Below are 25,932 nucleotides of genomic sequence, written 5' to 3'. Positions count from 1 at the left end.
AACATAACCTGCATGCAATAGAATTAACTGAAGAGTGTGCAAGATTCATAGGATACCAGGAGATATGATAAACAGTCCTCAGAAGGTCTCTGAAGGGTTAATGGGAGGATGTAGACTCAGCGGCTATACTAGAAGAGCAGGTGAGGTTATTTCTGCTCCCATGTCACTCTGCTTCTATCTCTGATTGGAATAGCTCAGCCCATGATCATGTGACCCCTAATACTCAGCCTCAGGTAAATGAGATTGAGTGATCAATGTGATCTGGTGTGTGACATCAATGTGATCTGTGTACAGTGATCGGCATCTGTCAGTTTTGTGATATCAATGTGACCAATGTACAGAGATCAGGGTCTATCAGTTGTGTGACATCAATGTGTCCTGTGTACAGTGATCGGCATCTATCAGGTGAGTGACATCAATGTGACCTGTGTACAGTGATCGGCATCTATCAGGTGAGTGACATCAATGTGACCTGTGTACAGTGATCGTCATCTGTCAGTTGTGTGACAATGTGACCTGTATCTATCAGGTGTGTGACATCAATGTGACCAGTCTACAGTGATCAGCTCCTATCAGGTGTGTAACGTGTGTATAGTGATCAGCGACTATCAGGCTTGTGACATCAATGTGACCTGTGCACAGTGATCAGCTTCTATCAAGTGTGTGACATCAATGTGACCTGTGTACAGTGATCAGCTTCTATCAAGTGTGTAACATCAATGTGACCTGTGTACAGTACAGTGATTAGCTTCTATCAGGTGTGTGACATCAATGTGACCTGTGTACAGTGATCGGTGACTATCAGGTGTGTGACATCAATGTGATCACTGTACAGTGATCGGTGTCTATCAGTTGTGTGATATCAATGTGACCAAAGCACAGAGATTGGGCTCTATCAGGTGTGTGACATCAATCTGACCTGTGTACAGTGATCGGCGTCTATCAGGTATGTGACATCAATGTGATCAGTGTACAGTGATCGGCGTCTATCAGTTGTGTAATATCAATGTGATGAATGTACAGAGATCAGGGTCTATCAGGTGTGTGACATCAATGTGATCAGTGTACAGTGATCGGTGTCTATCAGGTGTGTGACATCAATGTGACGTGTGTACAGTGATCAGTGTCTATCAGGTGTGTGACATCAATGTGACCTGTCTACAGTAATTACTGACTATCATGTGTGTGACATCAATGTGACCTTTGTACAGTGATCGGAGTCTATCAGGTGTGTGACATCAATGTGACCTATGTACAGTGATCGGCATCTATCAAGTGTGTGACATCAATGTGACCTGTGTACAGTACAATGATTAGCTTCTATCAGGTGTGTGACATCAATGTGACGTGTGTACAGTGATCAGCGTCTATCAGGTGTGTGACATCAATGTGACCTGTCTACAGTAATTACTGACTATCACGTGTGTGACATCAATGTGACCTTTGTACAGTGATCGGAGTCTATCAGGTGTGTGACATCAATGTGACCTATGTACAGTGATCGGCATCTATCAAGTGTGTGACATCAATGTGACCTGTGTACAGTACAATGATTAGCTTCTATCAGATGTGTGACATCAATGTGATCAGTGTACAGTGATCCGCGTCTATCAGGTATGTGACATCAATGTGACATTTGTACAGTGATTGGCGTCTATCAGGTGTGTGACATCAATGTGACCTGTGTACAGTAATCGGAGTCTATCAGGTGTGTGACATCAATGTGACCTATGTACAGTGATCGGCATCTATCAAGTGTGTGACATCAATGTGACCTGTGTACAGTACAATGATTAGCTTCTATCAGGTGTGTGACATCAATGTGATCAGTGTACAGTGATCGGCGTCTATCAGGTATGTGACATCAATGTGACATTTGTACAGTGATTGGCGTCTATCAGGTGTGTGACATCAATGTGACCTGTGTACAGTGATCGGCGTCTATCAGGTGTGTGACATCAATGTGACCTGTGTACAGTGATCGGCGTCTATCAGGTGTGTGACATCAATGTGACCTGTGTACAGCGATCGGCGTCTATCAGGTGTGTGACATCAATGTGACCAATGTACAGTGATCAGCTCCTATCAGGTGTGTAACGTCAATGTGACCAGTGTACAGTGATCAGCGACTATCAGGTGTGTGACATCAATATGACCTGTGTACAGTGATTAGCTTCTATCATGTGTGTGACAGCAATGTGACCAGTTTACAGTGGCCAGCGAATATCAGGCTTGTGACATCAATGTGACCTGTGCACAGTAATCAGCTTCTATCAAGTGTGTGACATCAATGTGACCTGTGTACAGTTATCAGCGAATATCAGGCTTGTGACATCAATGTGACCTGTGCACAGTGATCAGCTTCTATCAAGTGTGTGACATCAATGTGACCTGTGTACAGTGATCAGCTTCTATCAAGTGTGTGACATCAATGTGACCTGTGTACAGTACAGTGATTAGCTTCTATCAGGTGTGTGACATCAATGTGACCTGTGTACAGTGATCGGTGACTATCAGGTGTGTGACATCAATGTGATCACTGTACAGTGATCGGTGTCTATCAGTTGTGTGATATCAATGTGACCAAAGCACAGAGATTGGGGTGTGTGACATCAATCTGACCTGTGTACAGTGATCGGCGTCTATCAGGTATGTGACATCAATGTGACCTATGTACAGTGATCAGCGTCTATCAGGTATGTGACATCAATGTGATCAGTGTACAGTGATCGGCGTCTATCAGTGGTGTGATATCAATGTGATGAATGTACAGAGATCAGGGTCTATCAGGTGTGTGACATCAATGTGATCAGTGTACAGTGATCGGTGTCTATCAGGTGTGTGACATCAATGTGACGTGTGTACAGTGATCAGCGTCTATCAGGTGTGTGACATCAATGTGACCTGTCTACAGTAATTACTGACTATCAGGTGTGTGACATCAATGTGACCTTTGTACAGTGATCGGAGTCTATCAGGTGTGTGACATCAATGTGACCTATGTACAGTGATCGGCATCTATCAAGTGTGTGACATCAATGTGACCTGTGTACAGTACAATGATTAGCTTCTATCAGGTGTGTGACATCAATGTGATCAGTGTACAGTGATCGGCGTCTATCAGGTATGTGACATCAATGTGACATTTGTACAGTGATCGGAGTCTATCAGGTGCGTGACATCAATGTGACCTATGTACAGTGATCGGCATCTATCAAGTGTGTGACATCAATGTGACCTGTGTACAGTACAATGATTAGCTTCTATCAGGTGTGTGACATCAATGTGACCTGTGTATAGTGATCAGCGTCTATCAGGTGTGTGACATCAATGTGACCTGTGTACAGTGATCGGCATCTATCAGTTGTGTGACATCAATGTGACCTGTGTACAATATTCGGCGTCTATTAGGTCTGTGACATCAATGTGATCTGTGTACAGTGATCGGCGTCTATCAGGTGTGTGACATAAATGTGGCCTGTGTTCAGTGATTGGCGTCTATCAGGTGTGTGACATCAATGTGGCCTGTGTTCAGTGATTGGCGTCTATCAGGTGTGTGACATCAATGTGGCCTGTGTTCAGTGATTGGCGTCTATCAGGTGTGTGACATCAATGTGGCCTGTGTTCAGTGATTGGCGTCTATCAGGTGTGTGACATCAATGTGGCCTGTGTTCAGTGATTGGCGTCTATCAGGTGTGTGACATCAATGTGGCCTGTGTTCAGTGATTGGCGTCTATCAGGTGTCTGACATCAATGTGGCCTGTGTTCAGTGATTGGCGTCTATCAGGTGTCTGACATCAATGTGGCCTGTGTACAGTGATTGGCGTCTATCAGGTCTGTGACATCAATGTGGCCTGTGTTCAGTGATTGGCTTCTATCAGGTGTGTGACAGGAATGTGACCAGTGTACAGTGATCGGAGTCTATCCAGTGTGTGACAACAAGATGACTTTACAAAATTGTTCGCGGACTGTCAGGGGCTTTATAGTAATAGGCTGTACGGGCTGTACACTACACGGAGTGGGAAGTGTAATGTGCTGTGTTTTAAGTAACTTAAAGACTGTACATTACACCTCCTCCTCCATGTAGTGCAGGGGCTGTGCAGCCTATTACTATAAAGCACAACACCTGAACGTCATCTGCCGTCGCTCCTTTGAAATGTTGGTGGGGTTACTATTACAGCTAATTAACAATCTGTATTATCCACAGACATTGCTACATAATAGTAAATCTCTGTGGAATAAGCGGAATAAGTGGAACCAGTGAATCTTATTGATCCCCTTTTAGTTTATTCCTGTGTTGTCAGTAGAAATATGTAGTTTTCCTAATCTGAATATGTATTTTTCTAAAATAACTAATTTACCTTCTGTATGTTTTTACCCACTATAGCTAATATGTTTGTCCCATGTTTGTTATGTTGAATGACCCTGATGATGACCATGAGGCAGGATGGGGTAAACAGTACAATCAAATTAGAATGCATCATAGTATTCTGGGGTGAGTTTGAAAAAGCACTCTGAATTTGGAATTATTAATATAATTACATAGTATTGGGGTTTTATCCTACAGCAGCAGTATAATTACAGTGCATCCGGAAAGTATTCACAGCGCTTCACATTTTCCATGTTTTGTTATGTTACATCCTTATTCCAAAATGGAATAAATTCATTTTTGTCCTCATAATTCTACACACAATACCCCATAATGACAATGTGTGAAAAAATTTTCTGAGATTTTTGCAAATTTAATTTAAAAAAAAACCTGTGGAAAAAGTGAAGCGCTGTGAATACTTTACAGATGCACTGTATATTACCTGTTAGCTACTGTATAATCACGTTTTTAAGTTAAAAAAGAAAAAGAAATGAATGCTGCACACAACACTCCTAGCTACAGTCACTGTAAGGAGCACTGGTAACCACTTCACTCAACATTTAAGCTACAGTCACTGTAAGGAGCACTGCTAATCAATTCACATAACATTCCCAGCTAGAGTCCGGGGGAGACGTTGTTGCGATTCGTGCTAAATTGCATCATCGCTGCACAATGCCGGTAATCTCTGCCCTCAAAATCGCATCACGCCCTGCCCCCCCTCACTGTGCCGGCATGCCAGGCAGATTTTAGCCAAGTCTGATCTACAATAATAGATAGGAGCCCTGCTAAACAAATAACACAACATTCCCAGCTAATCATAGTAAGGAGCATTGCTAAACAATTTACGCAACATTCCCTACTGCAGGCACTGTGCGGAGCTCTTATTAACAATTCACCATTCCCAGCTACAGTCACTGTAAGAAGCACTGCTAAACTAGTAAATGAAAGCTGTTATGCTCAATATTATGAAAAACACCTACTGTACTTTAGTGTGGAAACTCTAAGATAATAGATCCTTGTAAGTGTCTAATACTATACCAGAGGTTCCCAAACGCACTCCTCAAGGCTCCCCAACCATTCAGGTTTTAGAGATATCCATTGTTGAGCACAGGTGGTTAAATCAAATTGACTGAGGTACTAATTAATCCACCTGTGTTCAACCATGGATATCTCTAAAACCTGGACTGTTGAGGAGCCTTGAGGACTGCGTTTGGGAACCTCTGTACTATACTAATAGACTAGCACACACGTAATTCACCGTCCATTAGATGCATTATTTGGAGGTCAATACTGTAGAAAACCACCATAGTGGTTTGCAGTAGACATGACTTACCTTGCTGCCATTCTCTCTTGTTTCCCGTTCCATCTTCATGTCACTTATTAAGAGGTTCTTGTACTTTGTTTTTCCATTACTATTGTGATCATCTATTCGGAATTCAGAATTTGGTGGAGTTGACAGTGGACAGTCACTCAGATTCAATGGCTGTTCATCCTGCTCCGCACTAGCTTTTCCATTGGTGTTGGCTTCTGTCACCTCCCTGCTGTGAGCTGCTCCTGTAGCACTTGAGACATGTCCCACGGTTTCATTACCAGTCAAACTCTCGGGAGCAGAATCATCTGAAAAACATATATTTGAAACAGCTATTTAGTTTTACACAGTCTGATAAACCAACCATAACACCAACGGCATTAGTGTGTGTATATGTATACCACATTTTCACTACATCTAAAATAATCAGATTAGATAACCTTCAGATCGGACAGAAAAAATTCTGTACATGTATACATTATTCTAGGATCACTAAATAAAAGAAAAGGTTATGCTATGCAATCTTTATGTTTAATCACATCACATAACAATTACACCTTCACTAAGAACTAATCTGTGTTTTTATTGGCCTGTGAAATGGATACTATTAAGAGGTGTACAACACTAAATATATAAAACTAGGTATGCTTATATACAGTAGACTGCTTTACACATCCTCTATTGGTCTCTGATTCCATACATACACTGTTTGTGAGATGTATGACGCATGGCAATTTGCATGCATCCCGCCATAAATTGCATTCATGGCGGCGTTAATTACGCTGGTATGCATCAAAAGAAACACAAAGGACAGCTCTCTTTGTAAGAGCTGTCCTTTGCGAGTTAGGGACTTCCAGGTCAATGACCCAGAATTCCGTCTGGCGTCCTTCTGCTCGTCTGGGGGGGATTTGGGGTGCTGGGAAGGATCTGATTGGATCCCTCTCACATTTCTTTGCGATTAGAAGCCAACAGGCTTCTATAGGGTAACACCAACTAAAGATGCCATTACCCACTCCATCCAAGCCCCAGATTGCATCGCATTCCAGGGCTTGGTGTATATGAGAAATACATACATATATATATTTATATATTATATACCCACACGCATATATATATATATATATATATATATATATATATATTGAAGTTTCAAAAGTCATGGGAGAGATGACTAGTATCATGTAGTACCCTCTCTAGCGAAGTGCAGCAACTTGATGAGGCATCGATTCTACAAGTGGATGGAAGACATCTGGAGAGATATTGACCCATGCTATTTGGATAGCTTCCCACGGCACCCTGATACTTTTAGGTGCAGGATCTTGGGTGTGAATGGACCTCTCCAACATGTTCCATAAATGCTTGATTGGGTTCATGTCGGGCGAACGTCGTGGCCACACTATTCATCGGAACTCTCCAGGATGCTCCTCGAACTGATTCTGGACAACTTGGAACAAATGACATGGTGCGTTATCCTGCTGGAATATTCCATTGTTGTGGGGGTACATGAAATCCACGAAGGGCTGTAAATGGTCATCAAGCAATGCAACATAGTGGTTACCTGTCAGTTACGTGTTCAGGCAGACCAACGGTCCCAACCCATGCCACATGAACCCACCCAATACTATTATGGAACCCCCACCAGCCTGCACGGTGCTTTGTTGACAACTGGGCTCAATGGCCTCATGGGGTCTGTGCCACTCCTGAACTGAGTGCACCACATCAGTCCGAAACAACTGGAACCATGACTCATCGCCACATGTTGCCAGTCCAATAAGCAATATCACGACCCCAGGTGAGGCGCTGCATCCAGTGTCGCAGTGTTAATTGTCCTATAATCCCTGACTCACAGAGGAATAAAGACATTATGATCTAGCAGAAAGCCGGGCAATTAATCTTGTGAACTGGGTATACAGTATGTCAATATTCTCTGTGATTTATCAGACTGGAATAGTGGATATGTGAAAGAGACAGAGCAGCGAGTTATTGATCATAATCAAAAACTTGTTGGCCAGAATGTTCTCATGAGGAGATAAGAAGGAAGTTTTGATGCTTCTAAAGAATCTGCGCCAATTTCTGTTTAGATACCTGACTATAATAAAGCATTTTGTGCACTTGTTATCCTGGGCCTGATTGAGTCGCACACACTGACGATGTCGGGTGCAGGGGAGCAATGCTTTTCTACTGTGCACGCGTTTAAGTTGCACTATGCATGCGTCTTGACTGTTAGCGCACAGATTCACAGTACTTATTCAGGTGCACGGTCTTTGAAACATATCGGGGCGTTCCTGGATGGTGACATGGATGTAGCCAATCAGATGCACAAAGATGTTGCATCTTATTGGACTGTTATGGGAGTGTCGCAGGCATGAAGCTGAAAGTGGATTGTATATAGCTCACATTGGAGGTCATAGTCAGATGGGTAATCTGCACCTAGCATAGGGCTGGGGCAAGTTTTGATGATGCGACCGATTGTGGCATCTAAAGATGCATCATGCACCAAGCTGTATTTGAGCGTCTAAAGACAATGAAAGTGGTCATCTCCTTCATTGCATTTTGGGAATCACGTCTGTACATTAGGAAAGGGCTTTGTAGCGGCATTAGCATAAAGTCGCTGCCTCTGTCCAGTGTCAGACTGAGGCATAAAGGGCCCACCAGGGGAATGCAGTGATCGGGGCCCATGCTTAAAGGGTGTGGTCATCCACCAGAGGGGGTGTGGCCAGCCACCACAGTGGCTTGGCCAACTATCGGGCAAATCTTGGTGTAGTTTCTATAGAAGCAAAGCAATAACTGATGTTCATCCATGTACCTGCTCCACAAGGTAACTGACCATCTAATACAGTAACAATGTACAATTCAGTGCACAGTGTGGAACATGACACCTAGAGGAGGGGGTGGGCCCCCAGGCAGTGGGGCCCACCGGGGATTTCCCCTGTACCCCTGGGGGCCAGTCCAACCCTGCCTCTGTCTACACCTTTGAATCTAGCCCACTGTGTGCTGTATAGTGTGAAATATGAAACTTTTTCTTTTTTCCTTTTGTCACTGGGAGGAGATGAACTTGCGGAGGTCTGAATTATTTGTTCTTCTGATGGGGTGGTACGGTAGAATGTACAAAATTAGTTTTAATTGCACACTTGAAGGCAAGAAGGCTGGATAAAGTCTAATGGAGCTAGGGAGAGTATTTCAGAGGTTAGGAATGGATTGGGAGAACCCTGAGAGTGGGAAGTGGTGATCAGGGAGGTGGTGAGGCAGCGATCATTAGAAGTAGAGAGGAGCGGTGAGGTTGAGAGTGAGATAGGTGAGAGGGAGTTGTCTGAATTTAATTCTGAGTGGCACAGGGATCCTGTGGAGTGACTGGGAGAGAGGGCAGTAGAAGTAGGGCCTGATTCAGAGTTGAACGTTCTAGCGATTGCGTACGCAGATCGAGCAATTGTTTGTCACTGCGAATGCATATAAGTCGCACTTCGCGTGCCCAGTGTTCGCATTGCGATTACGGACGCACATAGGAATCCATCGCATAGTGAGTAACGGGTTCACAGCGTTTGGAGGTGGTAACAGGGGGGTGGTCAGTAAAACACCGGCGTGCATCTGTCCGTTTGAATGCCATTATATGGGCATGCATAAATTAGCCCTTGCGATATCTCCTTCACAGCATAAGAGACACTTAATGAGCGTCGATGTTAACGATATTTACACAGGTAAGCGACGTCGTAAGCATGTACGAAGGCAGCAGTGGGAGTCCTAAGGCTCGGGTGATCTTTAGACACATTAACATGTTTTTGCAGCTGCGTCTTACTGACTCCAGCACATCTACATGCTGGGGTTTATTGCTAGGATTTAACACTGGGATTTAAAGATAGTTTACAACATTTTTAAATCCTAGTATTATACAATGATGTGTACTGTAATTACTGTAGCTAAGTCTAAACCCCAATCACATGAACAGGTAACACATTAAATGCATGCCTGTCTGCTGCAGTAGTAATACAGCACTGTACTCTAAATTCCGGGGTTACATGAGAGATGGCATTGGCCTGCGAGTACTTTCTTCTGCTCATCTTATTGCTTTAGTCACCTGCTGCCTTTCCGGCATACCTCCTGTTTGTTTTATAGTAGTAAAAGTACAGTACACCTAAGGTTTTTAGCTAAGCTTGTCCTTTATTGTTCTATTCAACCTAATTGTTTAATATTATTTGGCCTGAATCAGAGATATACACTAATGCATTGCAGCTGCTGTACGAAAACTTGCAAATGCCGCAGATGCCGAGGAATGTATTGAGACTCCCACCCGCTGCTTTGCAAATCCAAACATTCGTATACAAAGCAGATAGGTTGCTGAGCCTCTCATTATTGGTCTTCTGAGTAATGCTGCCCATCCATTTAACGATGCGGGGGACGACGGCACGATTACGACGCCGTCGTCTCCTGCGGGGTGAACTGCATACACTGAAAGTTCAGACGTTCAGTGTATGCAGATCAATCATCCCCGAACTTGGCAACCTGACGGCGGTCGTCAGGTTGACCGTCATGTTCGGGCGATGATTGATGTTAAAAACGACCCGCGGCCGCGTGCATCGCTGGTCGTTTTTAACCCTTTACTGCCCGATTTGCAGGCGATTACCAAGCGATGGAGCGATAACAACCGTCATTATCGCTCCATCGCTAGGTATAATTGCCTAGTGGATGGGCAGCATAACCCTATGGTTACACATGCGCAGAGTGGCCACAGGAACTCACCAGGGACATTTTTTTTGTGTACGGAATCACAGCTGCTACCGATAAGGTCTTCGCCCACCACTCCCCGTTTCCACCCTCAAACACTCCCTGACTGTAAATCACACTGAGATTAAGTAGTCGCCGTGATCGACTATGGTAATGTACCTTGACATGTGTAATTTAGACGCATGCGCAGATTGTGATTATTGTTCAACTGCATAAACATCGGAGTATCGTACAACTCTGAATTAGTCCCATAGTGTGTCCAATAAAAATCTAATAAGCGAAAGAGAGAGAGAGAGATTGGTTTGACCAATAAGCACAGAAGCAGATGGCAGCACAAAGATCAAATTGTTGAAATGTACTTAAAGAACAATATTGGAATGTTTTAAACACTGTTATTACTTATTATTATTAATAATAATAACAACAACAACAATTAATAATGCATTTGTGTCCCAGTCCTGTTACAGAAGACAGATTCCCCACATAAAGTTACATTACTTATACCCCTGTTACACCAGAGCTAAAACCCAGGTTATAGCAGGATTAACCCGGGTTGCTACTAGGTATAAAAGGGGCCAGGGTTGGATTCCCGGGTCGAGTGACCTGGCAATCCAACCCTATTAACTTGCAGGATTTACAAGGGAACGACCCGTGAAATCCTGCAGTGTTTAAACGGGTAACCCAGGTCGGAGTTGTTTATTCCATGCTGTAAATGGTCCCGTTTACTCATAGTGTAAAAGGGGTATATCCAGTGTCTGACCCGTTTTGGAACTGTGTTCCACATCTCGGGTCAGACCCTAGGCAGGTGGAAAAGCAGCATAAGAGGACCATCACAGAGATTTTTTTCTTCCTTAGCAATCGCCACAAATCTCCATAAACCATCATTTAGACCCGTGAGCATAACCTGGTTTAAGTTTGCAACCACCTCTGCATAGTAAGTGACCCCATTAAGCAGTGTCCAGTAGTAGATGATGGTTATTAATACTATTTATTAAGGGGACACCAATATATATTACATTAATATATATACAGTATATATATATATTGAAAGTACCCTTCCCTCCAGCGCGGCGCCCCGCTGAGACAGCCTGCGGGTTCTGTCTCCACCCGCGGATAGCAGTGTCCCGCACGGCGTAGCAGCGGTCACCGCCGGTAAATGGATGCCGGGCACATGCGCCCGGCATCCATTCACAGTGACCGCAGCACTTGGGGGCTGCCCAGCAGGTCCGTATGTGCTGGGCACGCCCCCAGGAGTGACGAATAGGGGACGCTTCATAAAGACACCCCCCCTTTTCTTTGGCCACACCCTTTTCAGCTACGCGTGTCCTTAGGCGTGCGCAGAGATACCCTATCTCTAGGTCCTGCGCCCTGCCTGCTGCCGGATCTAGAGTGAACACTATATATATAATATTCAAGTGCTGCTGAGTTGTAATCTATTTGAAGAGCGATAAAAGGTTACAAAATTATAGTTCAATATATTATTGTGTTGGCAAACTAGTGATTTAGTAACATGATGTGTAGATAAAGCAGTGATGAATGGGCAGGAAAGTGGCTCTAGCTTGTCAACTACCTTCTAATTTTAATTAATCGCGAGCTGGCTTGTCTGCTAGAAGCACTTTGAGTAAATAAATTTTTAAAGTAACAATCCCTCCAAGGACCCAAAATGAAAGCAAGGCAGTGACATGTTTAATAAATTTAATCTGTGAATGTGTGTGATCTCCATTTAATCTCTTATGAACATAAACCAGTTTGTTATCACTTGCACATACACTACAGAGTGAACAGCAGAATCAGTGTATAAGTTCATTTCTAACAGGGTTTTGTCTTCATTGCCAAAATAGACAGAAATTAGGTGAAAAAAGAAACACTTTTATTTTACGCAAAACAGACAAATGATATACAAACTGAGCACACGTCAATATACTACTAAGGGCCATATTGAATTTGGGAGCGAAAAGTCTGTGCTGGACTTTTCGCTCCACATCGGAGGTATTACAGGGATAAAGTATCAAGCGCGCGCCCGCTTTATCCCCGTATTCAATTAGAAAGCAGCGAAAACGGGACCCGGCAGAAAGGTAAGTATCGGGAAAAATAAGGAATTTTTGGGAATTCATCCTAGGATCCCCCTAATGATGTCCTGACATGGGGGATCACTGTGGGTACACCCGTTTTTCCCTGCAGAAGGTAATTAGGGCTTTTAAATAGCCGCGGCAGGTGTTTTTTCCCGACTTTGAAGAAGTGATGAAGAATATCACTTAGGTTTTTTTGGGGCAAAAATAACTATGCCCATCAAATTTGGGGTACATGAAAATGGGTGCAAGCATATTTTTAAGTCCCTAAAGTGCATTTTGAAAATTCTTCAAAAATGCAGCTGCCACTACCACCCGCATTCTTTTACACATCTGCCGCTTACTTGGGAACCCCCCTGAATTCATTTTGTTATTTAAAAACGTGTTCCCCATTTTAATTGATTTTTTTAACCCCAAAATGAAATTAATTTTTTTGGGGTGTCCCTATTTTTTTTTAAACTTTTTTTGACACAGTTCATTTTTAGGGGCTATTCCCAGGGGTGCAGGCTATTTTTTTAAATCCTGCACCCCTAAACCCCAATTCTGCACTTATTTTCACCATGAAAAAAAAATGGTAAAAACTTATCTTTGAAATTGAATACAGGGATACTTCAAACATGCCAAAATGAGGCAAAGACTTTTAGCAGCCAAATTGAATATGGCCCTAAATGTTTATTTGTTTCTGATGTCTTTCATATTTCTATCAAGAAAATTAAACTTTTACTTTAATACTGATTTTTCCAATTTTGCTTGTGTTTTTATTCTATTGGACATTCACAGTATGGTGCCACTGTACAGATGTAGCCATCTACATCATTTCCACGATGCGTGTGCACGGGCTGCGACTAGGCACGGACGGTGTTCGCTCCATTGAAGTATATGGCGTGCGCCATAGACGTGGGCACACTAGTCGCGCCATCCATGACGCGATGAGTTTACATCGCGGGATAGATGAGCGCGGCTACATCTATCTCTTCCACAGGGTATCCCCTAAGTCAGTGGTTCCCAAACTGTGTACCGTGGCACCCTGGGGTGCCTTGGGACACTTTCAGAGGTGCCTCAGGTTGGTGGTCCACAACCAAATCAAATTATTTATGGTCAATGTAATGTAAATATGTGGACAAACAGAAGCACGAACCTGTCCACCACCACATAACTGTACCTAAGGATGACAGGTAAGCACAATTTACTTCACTTTACTACTTTACTTTATGTTTTTTCTGAATTTCTCAATAACAAACTTAGGGGTGCCGTGAAAACAATGCTGATACTCTAGGGTGCCGTGATTCAAAAAAGTTTGGGAACCACTGCCCTAAGTACAAGAACTCTTGCCACTTCCTAATGGTTCTTAAACACCTAGAAATTGCACACAACATTAGTAAAAGCTTAGACAAACTGTTGTTCTTTGTTCTCTATTTTGACAGATTGTTTGTGTCCACAAAGCTTCCTTACAGTATAGTGTACTGTGTACTTAATGAGACCTCCCATAGATTATTCTACCTAGCGTCAACTCTTCTGAACGGTACTGTAACAAAGCCAACTGTTGTCAGAATAAGTGATTGTACAGGTCCATGCACTTATGTTTTTCCTTTAGGCTATCAGCATCAAATATTGTTTAGTAGGCTTAAGAATGCATATTAAACACTAAAAAAGAACCTTTCTCTAGAAGAATTAAAGGTCAGGAACTCTGTTTGTACTTTTTCGCGCTTCAGCAACTCTGTGATGTGTAAATACAAAGATGTGCAAAACAAGCACTAATGGTAAATAAACTAAATATTGATTGCCAATGCGAAAGGAAACAATAAATGTGAGCCACAAAAGCCTATATAACAGGATCAGCCAGGATGACACTACTGAGTCTAATAAATGATAACAATAACTAAAGAAAAACCCCAAAAAACTAAAGGAGAGACACAGCAGTGTAGAATTTTGTGTACGTTGTACTAAAATGTATTTAACCCTCAGTTTGATTACACTGTACAACAAATTAATACTTTTAATTTGTTTCCTTTCTAAAAATAGTCGTATATTACTAATTTTAGGTCAAGAAAAACTAAAATGATTTCAGAATGTTTTTACTAGCTCTATTTTTTGAGCTACACTACTTGCACTATACTGTATGTACATTAGTAATATAGTCATAGTGAAAAGCTATTTTAAAGTAATTGATATTTTCTTGATAGAAAATAAATAACAGTTGTTTTAATTCCATCAATCACAAATAAGAACACAAAAGGAAATAAACATACAGCATACGAAACAAACATACAGCATAGGAAAGTACTATGTAATATAGTGGCCTATTCATGGGGGTGTTTTCTCTTTGCTTGTCACTTGTACTCCTCTTCTGGGGCATCTCTTGTCACTGTCCAACAGTAGTGATTCACCTACCCTGATATCTTTGTTCCATTGCTGAAATGTCTTGGTGGAATCGCTCACTATGCTGGTCACTCAGTGCACCACAGTTATCTTGTTTGGGTAATCCCGGGAATCGCATATATTTGAATAGGGAAGGGGACAAATAACTGATTCATTTAATTGGGTCATTAGGCCCCGCCCCCTCTGTGCAGAACGCAGATTGCTGGTAAGATTCTCTCCATTCTGCCCACTTCACTAGGAATACCCCTACATCGATATAAATGGGCTATATCTAGGAACTCAGAGCTAACTGAGAGTTGTAAATGTTATATTCATTCTTTGCATGCTGAAATCAATTAGAAGTAACTATTTTCACATCGGAAACATTTTCATTGTTGTGCAGTATTATATCTCAATCATGCTGAAATTCTTTCACCTGCTTGAACCAGTAATCAAGTACATGATGGCCATTTTCTTTACTTATTTTATTTATTACATCATGTATTGTGTCTGGGGGGTGTTTTATGACAGGTCACAAGTGTGCCAGCAAATGCGCCTTTCTCCTTAGAACAGGTCCATTTTCTTTTCTTGTTTTAAATCACACAGAGCTGGTCCTGATTTAACCGATATAATTTTGCTTCTCTGAACTTAAGTGAGAAGTTGGCACAATTGTGAGGCCGTCCCATCGCTCTGCACTGCACAACAGTAGGGCATTGCCATGCAATAAATGCACATGGCCTGTACTGTGACAGGATGCATGATTTTTGCAAGGAAACAGAAGATCAAGTGAAGTGGAAAGGGAAGGAGACCAAAGTCAGCTGCGGATTAACCATGGTTTACAGCTAAATATAGAGCATGAAATACTCTTCAGCCTGTGTGTCTTCTGTGCCGAAAGCATTACTAGGTGATTAAGTCTTTAACAAAGGGTTTAGAAATACAATATACAGGTAAGTCTTCCCTTATAATTAACAATACATATTCTAGGCAAAACTATAGTAACAGAAACAGCAGTGAAAAACAAATGTTCCAACGCTGAATATATTTGGTCGCACTAAAGATAACATCAACATAAGAAAGCAGCAAAGACAGAATTTAATATGCCTGGTAACATCAAGAGCAGGACAGTACATGAACAGATAAATGCACACAGGATACAAAGTGGATTGGCAACCAGCACTTCTGCTGTGATCACTTAGTAAAATGACTGAGGGCTGTTCTGTCTCTGCTGCTTATCTTGGTGATGCACAGTAGGTGGCACTGCTGTCTTCAAATGCCAAGCCACCATCAGCAGTGTACAGTGTGAACTCCATGCACCGGATTACTTTATTGAGTGAGACCTTTCTTTATTACTGTGCTAATATTTTGTTCTTACTTAAGCTTTTTTTTTTCTTTAAAGAAAAAATAAATGCAAATGTTGTGTGGTTATGTATTTTTATCTAACACACTTTGTAACGTGTAAAGAACACCAGCTATATGATCAGCTTTAATTATAGGCATAAGAAAAAAAAGTATTATAAGCAAAACCCTATCGTTCACCAATAATGGACACACACAATTCACTAAAATATATTTTATGGGAGAAGAGGGGGGGGGGGGGGATGGGGGAGATAGGTATGTAATAGGGCGCCCAGTTTGCATAAATGCTGTTTTTGCCTAAAAGAAAAATGGCAAAAATATATACAATCTCCCCATATGTGTTTGTTTCAGAGGTCCAGTAATATAAAAGACTTGAATGCCATCAGAAGCAGAGACTTCTAATAGATCCAACAGCATCATAGTGCTTTACAAATTGGGGATTGAAGGCAGTTTGGAAGCATATTGGAGGTATCAACTTTTTCTTGGAGCAGCACTTTACAATAGTTGTAATTCAGGACTTCTTAATAGGGATTTTAATAACATACTTTAGCTAAGATGAGTACTTGCATCACTTTTTAAAAGCTGCATAATTAGTTTTTTTTTCAAACTGAAACGTATTTATTATAAGAAAACAAAGTATGCCTCAAGATTAAAATAATTATGATATTTGAATATACATGTAGTTTGAATTTCCCAAACATAATTACCAAGATTTGTTAAGTTTTGATAAAACAAAGATCGGAGTTCCTAATTTGGGATGTCCTTGTCTCCGTATGATGTTTTCTGCATTGCAGAGCTATGAACTTCATACAGTAAGGTGACAGACATTCTCAGTGAATACAAATCCATCTCCGGTACAGTATTTAGTACATTATCCCCTATACAATGTTACCACAATCTTAACATCACTTGCAGAAGTCTCTAGTGCTGTAACTTCTCTGTGATTAGATAAACTCATAGTGTATGCCCTTAAAGGTAATGTGTGATTGTGTCCATGTGTTACTTTTGACTCATAACCCACCTAAGCCACCTTTTCGGGATGCGGTCAATATCCCGACCGTGGTATTCCAGTGTTCATAATGCCGACGCCGGAATCCCGACACTTTCAGAATCCCGGCGCTGGGGGAGGGTTAGGTTGTGATAACGCTGATCTTAATAGACCCTTTATCCTCCACAGCTCACATACAGCGGTCAGCCACCAGTTAACACAATGCATTTTACGGCCGGAGAATGATGGGAAATAACAAGACCTGTGTGTTTCCAAAACCACTCTGCCTTTATTTTGGACAGGCAGATTATTTTATAGCACTCAAATTAACACAGAGACAAAGAAATCTAGTCTGCACATGCTCAATAACTTTGCCTATCTGATCTAATTATAATATCTATGATTACATTTCAAGCATTAGATACATTGTCAGTAGATGGCAGTATTGTCTAACTTATCAATAAACAAATATTAGTATCTACAGATATAAATTTAAATGACATCTCCTTGGCATATTTATTAGCTATGTCTAGCCTTGGAGAACGTAAATCCTCGATAGTAAACAGTGTCTGACATTTTACACAACTGTTCTGAATAGAACCATAGAATCTCTTATCTTTCCTGTCATATAAATCAAAATTGAATACAAAGGATGAATACACTCTACTATAGCCTTAATTGGCTAACATAAGTTATTCTATATGAGTACATTCCTAAGAGCTAGAATAGATAGATATGAGGCCCTTCTCAGGCACAATGTCTCATAGAGAATATAATTTCTTCTTAGCATTTGAACACAAAATGGAGTCATGCTTCGTCACTTTATCAGTTGCGATTTCAGCGGGCGGGATGCTGGCGCCGGCAGTATCGGGATTCCAGCGCCAGCATTCTGAGCGCCGGAATCCCCACGGTTGGGATACTGACTGCATCCCATTGGTGAGGGGCTAGATCAGATGGGCACTGTTTGCCCAGTCAGGTGATAGCTGCATACATGGTCGGCCAAAGTCATGGTTTGGCTGGAAAAATGTCTGTCCTGGCACCTACAAGCAATATAAAGTGTCACTTAACTAACACCCAAAAATCGTAACATCTATAAGAAGGGCCATAAGTAGGGCGGTGCGGCCTGCGCTACCGCCTTGTGTACAAGGCTGGGGAGGACGCTGGCTCAGATGACTCACAGCAACAATAAGAGTCAAAATGGCTCTGAGCTGCCCCGCGCTGAGATTATTGTGGTGTCACTCTGGCCCCGGAATATAGGGAATACTATTTGGCGACCACCTGTAATTTTTTTGCAATGTTTGTTCCTCTTCTCTTCCAAAGTTGTGCGTCCGGTTAGCTGGCCTTCTCTCAGCCACCTAATTCTATATACTATGGATTGGAGATCCATTTCTTCCTTATCTCCTGGTAGTATTGAGGTTGTCATTGCTGGTTGAGGAAATACATCAGGGCATAGTGGGGTATTTATTTAATGTGGGGCTGGGTTGCTATCAATGTACTGTGAGGTCTCTATAACATTTTGGTGCTAATAAATTGATGTTGGGACACGTGGGGGACATTTGAATGCTACTACAGTAACTTGAAATTAGGGATGGTTGTGGGAAATATTCCTATTTATTAAATGGGAATGCTGTTCATTTAATGTCTGAGCTGCTGGTTGTGGATCTGTTCATTAACCGGTAATGTTATTAATTTAATGAAGGGTCACTTATGTCTATTTATTAAATGTTAACACTACTGATTTAATATGCAGGCTAGTAGTGGTGGGGAACTGGGCATTTATTAAATTGAATACTATTAATTAAATTGTGGTTGCGAGCCAGTAAGTCTATTCACTAAATAGCAATGTTAATTTATATTTTGGGACTGGTTGGGGTGGAAGAAGGCACATAAACTGCATTCACTGTATGTCAGGCATATTGGGAGGAATGAGGCCTAGTATTAAACGTGGGTGTAATTTATATAATGTCAGGATTGTTTGGAGTGAAACAGGTATTTATTAACTCTGAATGCTATTTATTTTATTTTAGGGTATACAAAAACACACTAACACACTAAATAGCAGGATGATGCGATGAGGCAGCAGATAAAGTGACTTGGTAATGTGACGAACAAGCACCCTCCTGGACGGGCATGACATAGTAGATTTAAGTGTCTCGGGCAGACCTTCTAATCAGACCTAACTCACTGCTCCACTCCCAGCCTGGCAACACTGTTACCATGGGGTAGATGTATGAAGCAGTGAAAAGAGTGGAGAAGTGTGCCGGTGGAGAAGTTGCCCATGGCAACCAATCAGCTTTGAGGTTGCATTTATCAAGTACATTCTATAAATAACAGGTAGGAGCCGATTGGTTGCCATGGTTAACTTCTCCACTGGCACACCTCCACTTTTTTCACTGCTTCATACATCTACCCCCATATGTCCTATCAGTGGACTAGACCCACCCTCTAACCGAGTGGTATGGCCCATCACAGAAATAGCCAGAGATAGGGGAAAGAAGGGGTAAGGAGACACAGGGGTAGACAAGTGGACAGATAGAGATATACGTGAAAGAAAGACAGAGATACACAGGGAATTGGACGTGGGAACAGGGACAGAGAGAGGGAGGAAAGAAGGAGAGATGACAGATGGGAAAGTTGGAGAAGAGAGGGAAAAAAATAGGCACAAAAACTAATGACCTAGTGAATGATGGAAATACTAGTATGAAAGCATGGAGCTGTGGATGTAGTTTGGAGGGGTATAAAGCAGAGAAAATGACCATCAGTGCATAAAACAGGAAGGGCTTAGCCCTGGGGCTGCATGTTGTCCATCACAAATCTATATATGATATCTCAAAACAAAACAAAACACTACAACCATTAACTGTTGTGTGAAGCTTTATACCAGTGGTGAATATCTGATAAAATGTAACTGCATTTATATTAAAGTATCTGTCTTGCGGGACATTGTAGTGTTCCAGTTTCCCCAGTGCACACTTTGTACCTTATTATGGAAGAGTCAGTTTATCCATATATTCACTACCATATGAGTTATTCAAATTCCCCTCCAATACCCCTTTCTGCCAGTTCTAACTGCTGTCATGGGACAGTCTCCACCAAGACTATTACCCTCATTCAGTATTCTGCTTCTTCCTATAGCAGCAGAATTCTGCTTTTCAGTATACCAGCTTCTCTGGCTGCCCAGATCTATCAATACAGATGTGGCATCCCCCGGGCATGATCCAACCTTTCTCTCGTTGTGCACCCAGGGATTATCCTGACTTCCCGAATTTCTTTCCTCTGCACAGTGAGAGCTAATCTTTCGTGTATGAAGCAGGGGAGGGTGTTGCCATGACGACCAGCACATTCTATCACTGGGGCTGATCCTGCTGCGCCCAGCCGAAATAAAAAAAAAAAGGATGCATGAGAAACACATATACTCCTTTTCCTCTTGCTGCTCCTAGCTCTGTGCTTCAGGAATCCAAGCCTCTAACAACTTTACTGATGGGATGTAAGGCTCATTATAGCTACAAACCAGGTGATAAATGATGGAGAACATTTAACTGTGTTCTCTTTCTCCCCAGTGCATTCTGGGTTTTTACATATTCTGTCCTGCAACCCCGGCAGAATAAAACGCTTCCACTAATCATGTGGGGTTAATGTAACCCTATTAGTGTATCCGATCTTCTGCAGAGAGAGGAAACGCAGAGCTCTCAGCCTGGCGGCGGGGGGTGGAGTAGGATACTGTTCTGCAGGAACATCTTTTTTTCCTGCAACCGTAAGCCAGTAATAGCCACGAGGAGATCATGGAGATACTGCTTACGTCACAATGGGGACTCAGGAGAGTACCTGCCACACGCAGGCGTATATTTCAATAATTTATTAATAAAGGAAAATAATCAGTGTGCTATGTAAATAACCACCTGATGGCGGAGTTGTCAGCCTTAGCATCAGACCAGCCATTCACATCATTGTAGAGGGAATTATCTGCTAATAATGAAGTCAGACAAACTTGTCTTTACTCCCTGCAATCTTATAGTATGCATCCCCAGACATATTTATTATTTATAAGCAGGGACCAACCAAAGACAAATTTTGGGTCCAAAGAACAGTCTTCCATGGCTATAATCTGCCCAAGGGTGAACATTTCTGTTTGAATATACATCGGACATATTAAAACAAACAATAATTCTGTGGTTTGGTAACATAAATAACTTTTAACATAAATTCTCAAGTTAGGTACACAGTGGAGCGGTGCCGGGACAATTTGCCAATTCGTAACGACATATCGCCTACATCGCTCAGTGTGTACACATGATTGCTCGCTCCCGTGGTCGCAAGCGTCTGTCGACAGATTTGATGTGCAGCACATCAAACCTAGCGATATCGCTAGCAATAACGATATGTCAGCCCGATTTGACGTCACCTTCATGCCTTCATCCTGATTACGGTTGTTCTAGTGTGTATAAAAGCAACGGTAAATCGCTAGCGACCAAACAATACATCGTTTAGTCGTTCCCAAGAATGCAGTGTATGTATGCTCAGTATCGCTTGTTCTGGGCTCAAGGGAGATCATCAGTAAAGTCAGAACGATCGCTGATCGCTCTAGTATGTACCCATTCTTATACTGTGAAATAAAACTATGTTGTGTAAATCGGGTTTGGTAGATCCAGATTATTTGGAGGACCAAACCTGCCTTGGTAGAAGCTCATTCTTTAAAGCTAGGTACACACTATTACTTTACTAACGATTTCACTTGAGCCCAGAACAAGCAATATTGAGCATACACACACTGCAATCTTGTGAACGACCGAACGATATAATGTTTTGTTTGGTCGCTAGTGATTTGTCGTTGCCATTGTACAAACTAGAACATCCGTTTACAACAACAGCACGATAGGCACAAGATTGCTAGCGATATCACTAGGTTTGATGTTCAGCACATCAACCCTAGAGACCGTCGCTTGCGACCGTGGGAGTGCGCATTCATGCATTCACACTAAGCGATGTAGTCAATATGTCGTTACGAAGTGGCAAATCGTCCCGACATCGCTCCAGTGTGCACCTAGTTTTACTGCGGTCTGCGGGCCAAGAAGACTTACAACACATTTCCTATACATTAATTGTGAACACTGTATATCGTTTTGTATAATATATTGCAGAAACAAGTGTGTAGCATGTATGTGATGAGTGTTTAGCTCAGATTATCTAATTCATACATTACAATGATTTTATAGCTCTATGCTAACTAGAATGTACTGATTGCCATAGTGTAGCAGAACTGAACGATATGAAGTTGTTTCTAGCTGACTAGGACAGACATTTTAATTGAGTACATATTATATAAATTATCGATTACAGGTTTCTAGACTTGGAATGGGTCCATTTTATACTACCGTCAATAAACGTTGAACAAGAGCAATACCTGTCCTGAAATGTGATTTTTTTATTTCTACATTGCTAAGAGATAAGTTTAGCAAAGCTTATTGGATAAGATGTGACTGCTGCTACTGTATGCTCTTCTCTGTGCACAGGCCCTGATTCAGAGGCGCTTGCTGTCTGCGAGCGCTCGCTCTGAATCAGGGCAGGCCATTTTTTTTTAGTTTCGCCTCCAGGCCGCTCGCAAAGCTGTGGGTGACCACCCACAGCTAGTGCGAGCAGCCTGGCGATGATCGCGATTATCATGACCATCGGCATTGCGAGGAGACCCTAAGGTAGGGTCTCAGCACTCGCAATGCCGAGTGGACTTCCTGCACTAATAGAGCAGGAAGTCCACTACTGACTTCACGAGTCAGTATTGCCGCCCACAAACGGCAGGCGTTCCTTCGGGAACGCCTCCGTTTGTGCAGCCACCCCCCCTACCCACCTACAAAACGGGAAGAACTGTCGATCAACATTGACAGCCGTCCCGTCTTGTAGTGAGCCCTGGAGCTGCACCCGGAGGCGGTGCATGCGCAGGGCCCAAACATCAACCCGCTTGCGAGCGCTATGCGCTCGCGAGCGGGTCTGAATCAGGCCCACAGTACACAATAACACTAGCAGAGCAAAGATGGGCAATATACAGCAATGACTGAGGGTAGGGAATAATGCTGTGTTTTGGTGACTTTCTAGGTGGAACGGTTTACTGTCTGTGAGTTTTTTTTATCCCTTGCAGGGTCAGGCTTTGAAACCAGAGTAGATCAACATAAAGACATAACACATGAGCTAATAAAGCTGAATCATTGGTATCTCCAACTATGATATATAGCCGTTACAATAAAGAACATACAGATGTGTCCTCAAACATTGTGGCTTCAGTCACGACAGTCAGCGCCAGGTCCCGGGCTGTGTGTCCCCCTGCTATGGCATTACCACCCCGGCTGGTTTAGCCCAGTGCTGTTAATGGAGAAAACGGGGAACCCCACACCGGTTTTTCCCAAGATTTTCCATAACCAGACCAAGCTGAAAGGTCCAAAACTGGTTATGGATTTAGGGGGGACCCCATGTTGCTTTTTTGGAAAAAAAATATGTAACACTTTCTGTTCTGTTTATTCTAAAACGCCTGTACAGATTATAGTGTTCTGTGTAGTGCTTTTTTTTTTTTTCGTTTGTAGTCATGTTTTAGATTGTATTTGCCATGGGTTATGAACTGAAAGATCAGAACCGACTGCATTTACACCTGCAAAATCTGACTGATATTTTCCTGCCCACTGATAGGGGCACCATTTCTACCTTTATCACTCCATTCTAACATTGGACTCCCCACCCTTGGCTGTCCATGAACTTGCCTGGGAATCAGATATGGGCTCTTCTTTGGGCGATGACACCTGGGAGTCTCAAGATGCTCCATTAGTGTGGCCATTAAGGAGAATGCCTATAAAGTGTAAACCATGTGGTACCTTCTTCCAGAGTGCCTCCATCAGATGTATCCCAGTGCCTCTGACCTGTGGCGACGGTGTGGGCATACTGGTACTTACTTTCACACTTGGTGGACATGTCCTCAACTGTACCGTTTTGGGCGATGGGCCAGTCGCTTATTGCACTTGTTGTGACAGCTTTTGATTCCCCTCTTACCCCGGCTACGTTGCTCTTATGTGCCCCAGTCTGCCAGATGTCTAAACCTACCAACAAATTAATCTTACATGTTTCTTGTGCAGCTAAGTATCAGCTGGCCCAAGCTTGGAAACAACATGATCCTCCATCTCGCCAGTAGACTATAAACAGGATTTGGCTTGTGTCTCATATGGAATATATTACCAGTCTCCAAAACAACACAGTGGACAAGTTTCATGCAGTCTGGTCTCCGAGGTACACATTTCATAGCGCGACCCTTACTGGATTTGCTAAAGTGGGTGATACCCTTCATTCTATATCAATTTTTCTGGTCTCTCCCCACCCCCCTTCCACCCTCCCCTTTTTTTTACCCCCCCCCCACCAACTTGCTTATATCCTTATTCTTCTCCTCCTACATGTCTCTTTTGTACTTCCTAGTGTATTCTCTTCCTTCCTCCTGTGTCTCTCACCTACTATTCTACATGTTCACCAATTCCTTATACACTCTCTCTTTATCCCCTGGAATTCGTTTGGACCAACAGGCCACTAGTACATTCCTATTTCTGCCCCTCTGTTTACTGTTTATACTAGTTTCCTATTTATTGTGGGTTCTTTATGCACGTGTTTATCTTATTTTACTCTCCAGTGGGTTGCCTACACCTGCTCATGAGCCTCCTTGGTTTTCGATCATATGGCCTGATTCAGACCCGTTCGCTAGGCTGCGTTTGCACATAGCCTGCCGATGTTTGCAATGTGCACAAGCATATAAGACGCAGTGCACGTACTAGTCCATGCGATAGGGAAGCATTCGCGCGCTGAACATAGTCGCCTCGCTAGAATGAGTGACAGGATGAGCCATTTGTGGGTGGTGACGGGTTGGTCGATGGAAACGGGGGTGTGGTGGTGTGAACGCAGGCGTGTCTGAGCGTCTTAACGCCATTTCAGAGCCGTGCATAATTAAGACGCAGCATCATAATACACATCACATGGCTCAATTACACACTGAAGCACTCGCAGTGCTTGCGGTAGGGTATGGTCAGTCACAAGTGCTGCGTATGGGTCTGATGTTACTCGATGTTACCGATTGTTGCATACACTTCCTGGAGATAACGTGTAACACTAAGGGAAAGTGGGCGTCTTAAGACAGGCTGGGGGGCATCTAAATACACACCGCGATCGCACGCCAAGACATAGTGGGCGTGCTAATGCCTTGCCGTGCGATTGCGGGATTTGCATACTTTGGCTGCGTGCAAACGCATCTAGCGAGCGGGTTTAAATCAGGTCCTTACTACCATATCTCTTACGATATGTTTATTAGTCGTTTTGTTATATATAACTGTATTTTTTATACTATGCTGTAGACCTTAATAAAGTTTCACAATTAAAGAAATATATATTTTATCTTTAATTAATTGTGTTGTACAGTAGTATTTATTTATTTATTTATCTATTTATAATTTCACTCTCCTGCAGTGGTGCCTAGTATACTGTATTGAATCATACCATAGGGATATAGTATTTCTGCAATTTACCAATGTACCATGTGATGTCGGGATTAGCTTTGCTAGAAGCTTATTGCTGTATGTAAATTTCCGTGAATCAGGGCATTGTACAGCGGGGATGGTTCAGCAATGATACAATTCACTGCACCAGGATCACCTTATCTAGGATTTCTTGGAGGACACCATTCATTTGTAAGTATATCCTTAATGCGCCAGAGATTTGGGAAAACTTCCTCTGTGACAGCAAAACCCCC

At 42.4% G+C, this 25,932-nt stretch overlaps 1 protein-coding gene across 3 annotated transcripts in view; it reads right to left on the bottom strand.

Moving 5' to 3' along the window:
- The window catches only part of NOL4 (nucleolar protein 4), a 377,579-nt gene that overhangs the window by 101,257 nt on the left and 250,390 nt on the right, over positions 1-25,932 (bottom strand). For all 3 annotated transcript variants that reach the window (XM_088469570.1, XM_088469571.1, XM_088469572.1), the window contains exon 6: positions 5,703-5,986. In XM_088469570.1, the coding sequence (XP_088325696.1) occupies positions 5,703-5,986 (284 nt within the window). The remainder of the gene's footprint in view (positions 1-5,702; positions 5,987-25,932) is intronic.

Source organism: Taudactylus pleione, unplaced genomic scaffold (assembly GCF_031769625.1).
Source record: "Taudactylus pleione unplaced genomic scaffold, aTauple2 ptg000093l, whole genome shotgun sequence".
Taxonomy (NCBI): domain Eukaryota; kingdom Metazoa; phylum Chordata; class Amphibia; order Anura; family Myobatrachidae; genus Taudactylus; species Taudactylus pleione.
The sequence above is the reverse complement of the archived record's forward strand: the minus strand, read 5'-3'. Positions and strand labels throughout refer to the sequence as shown.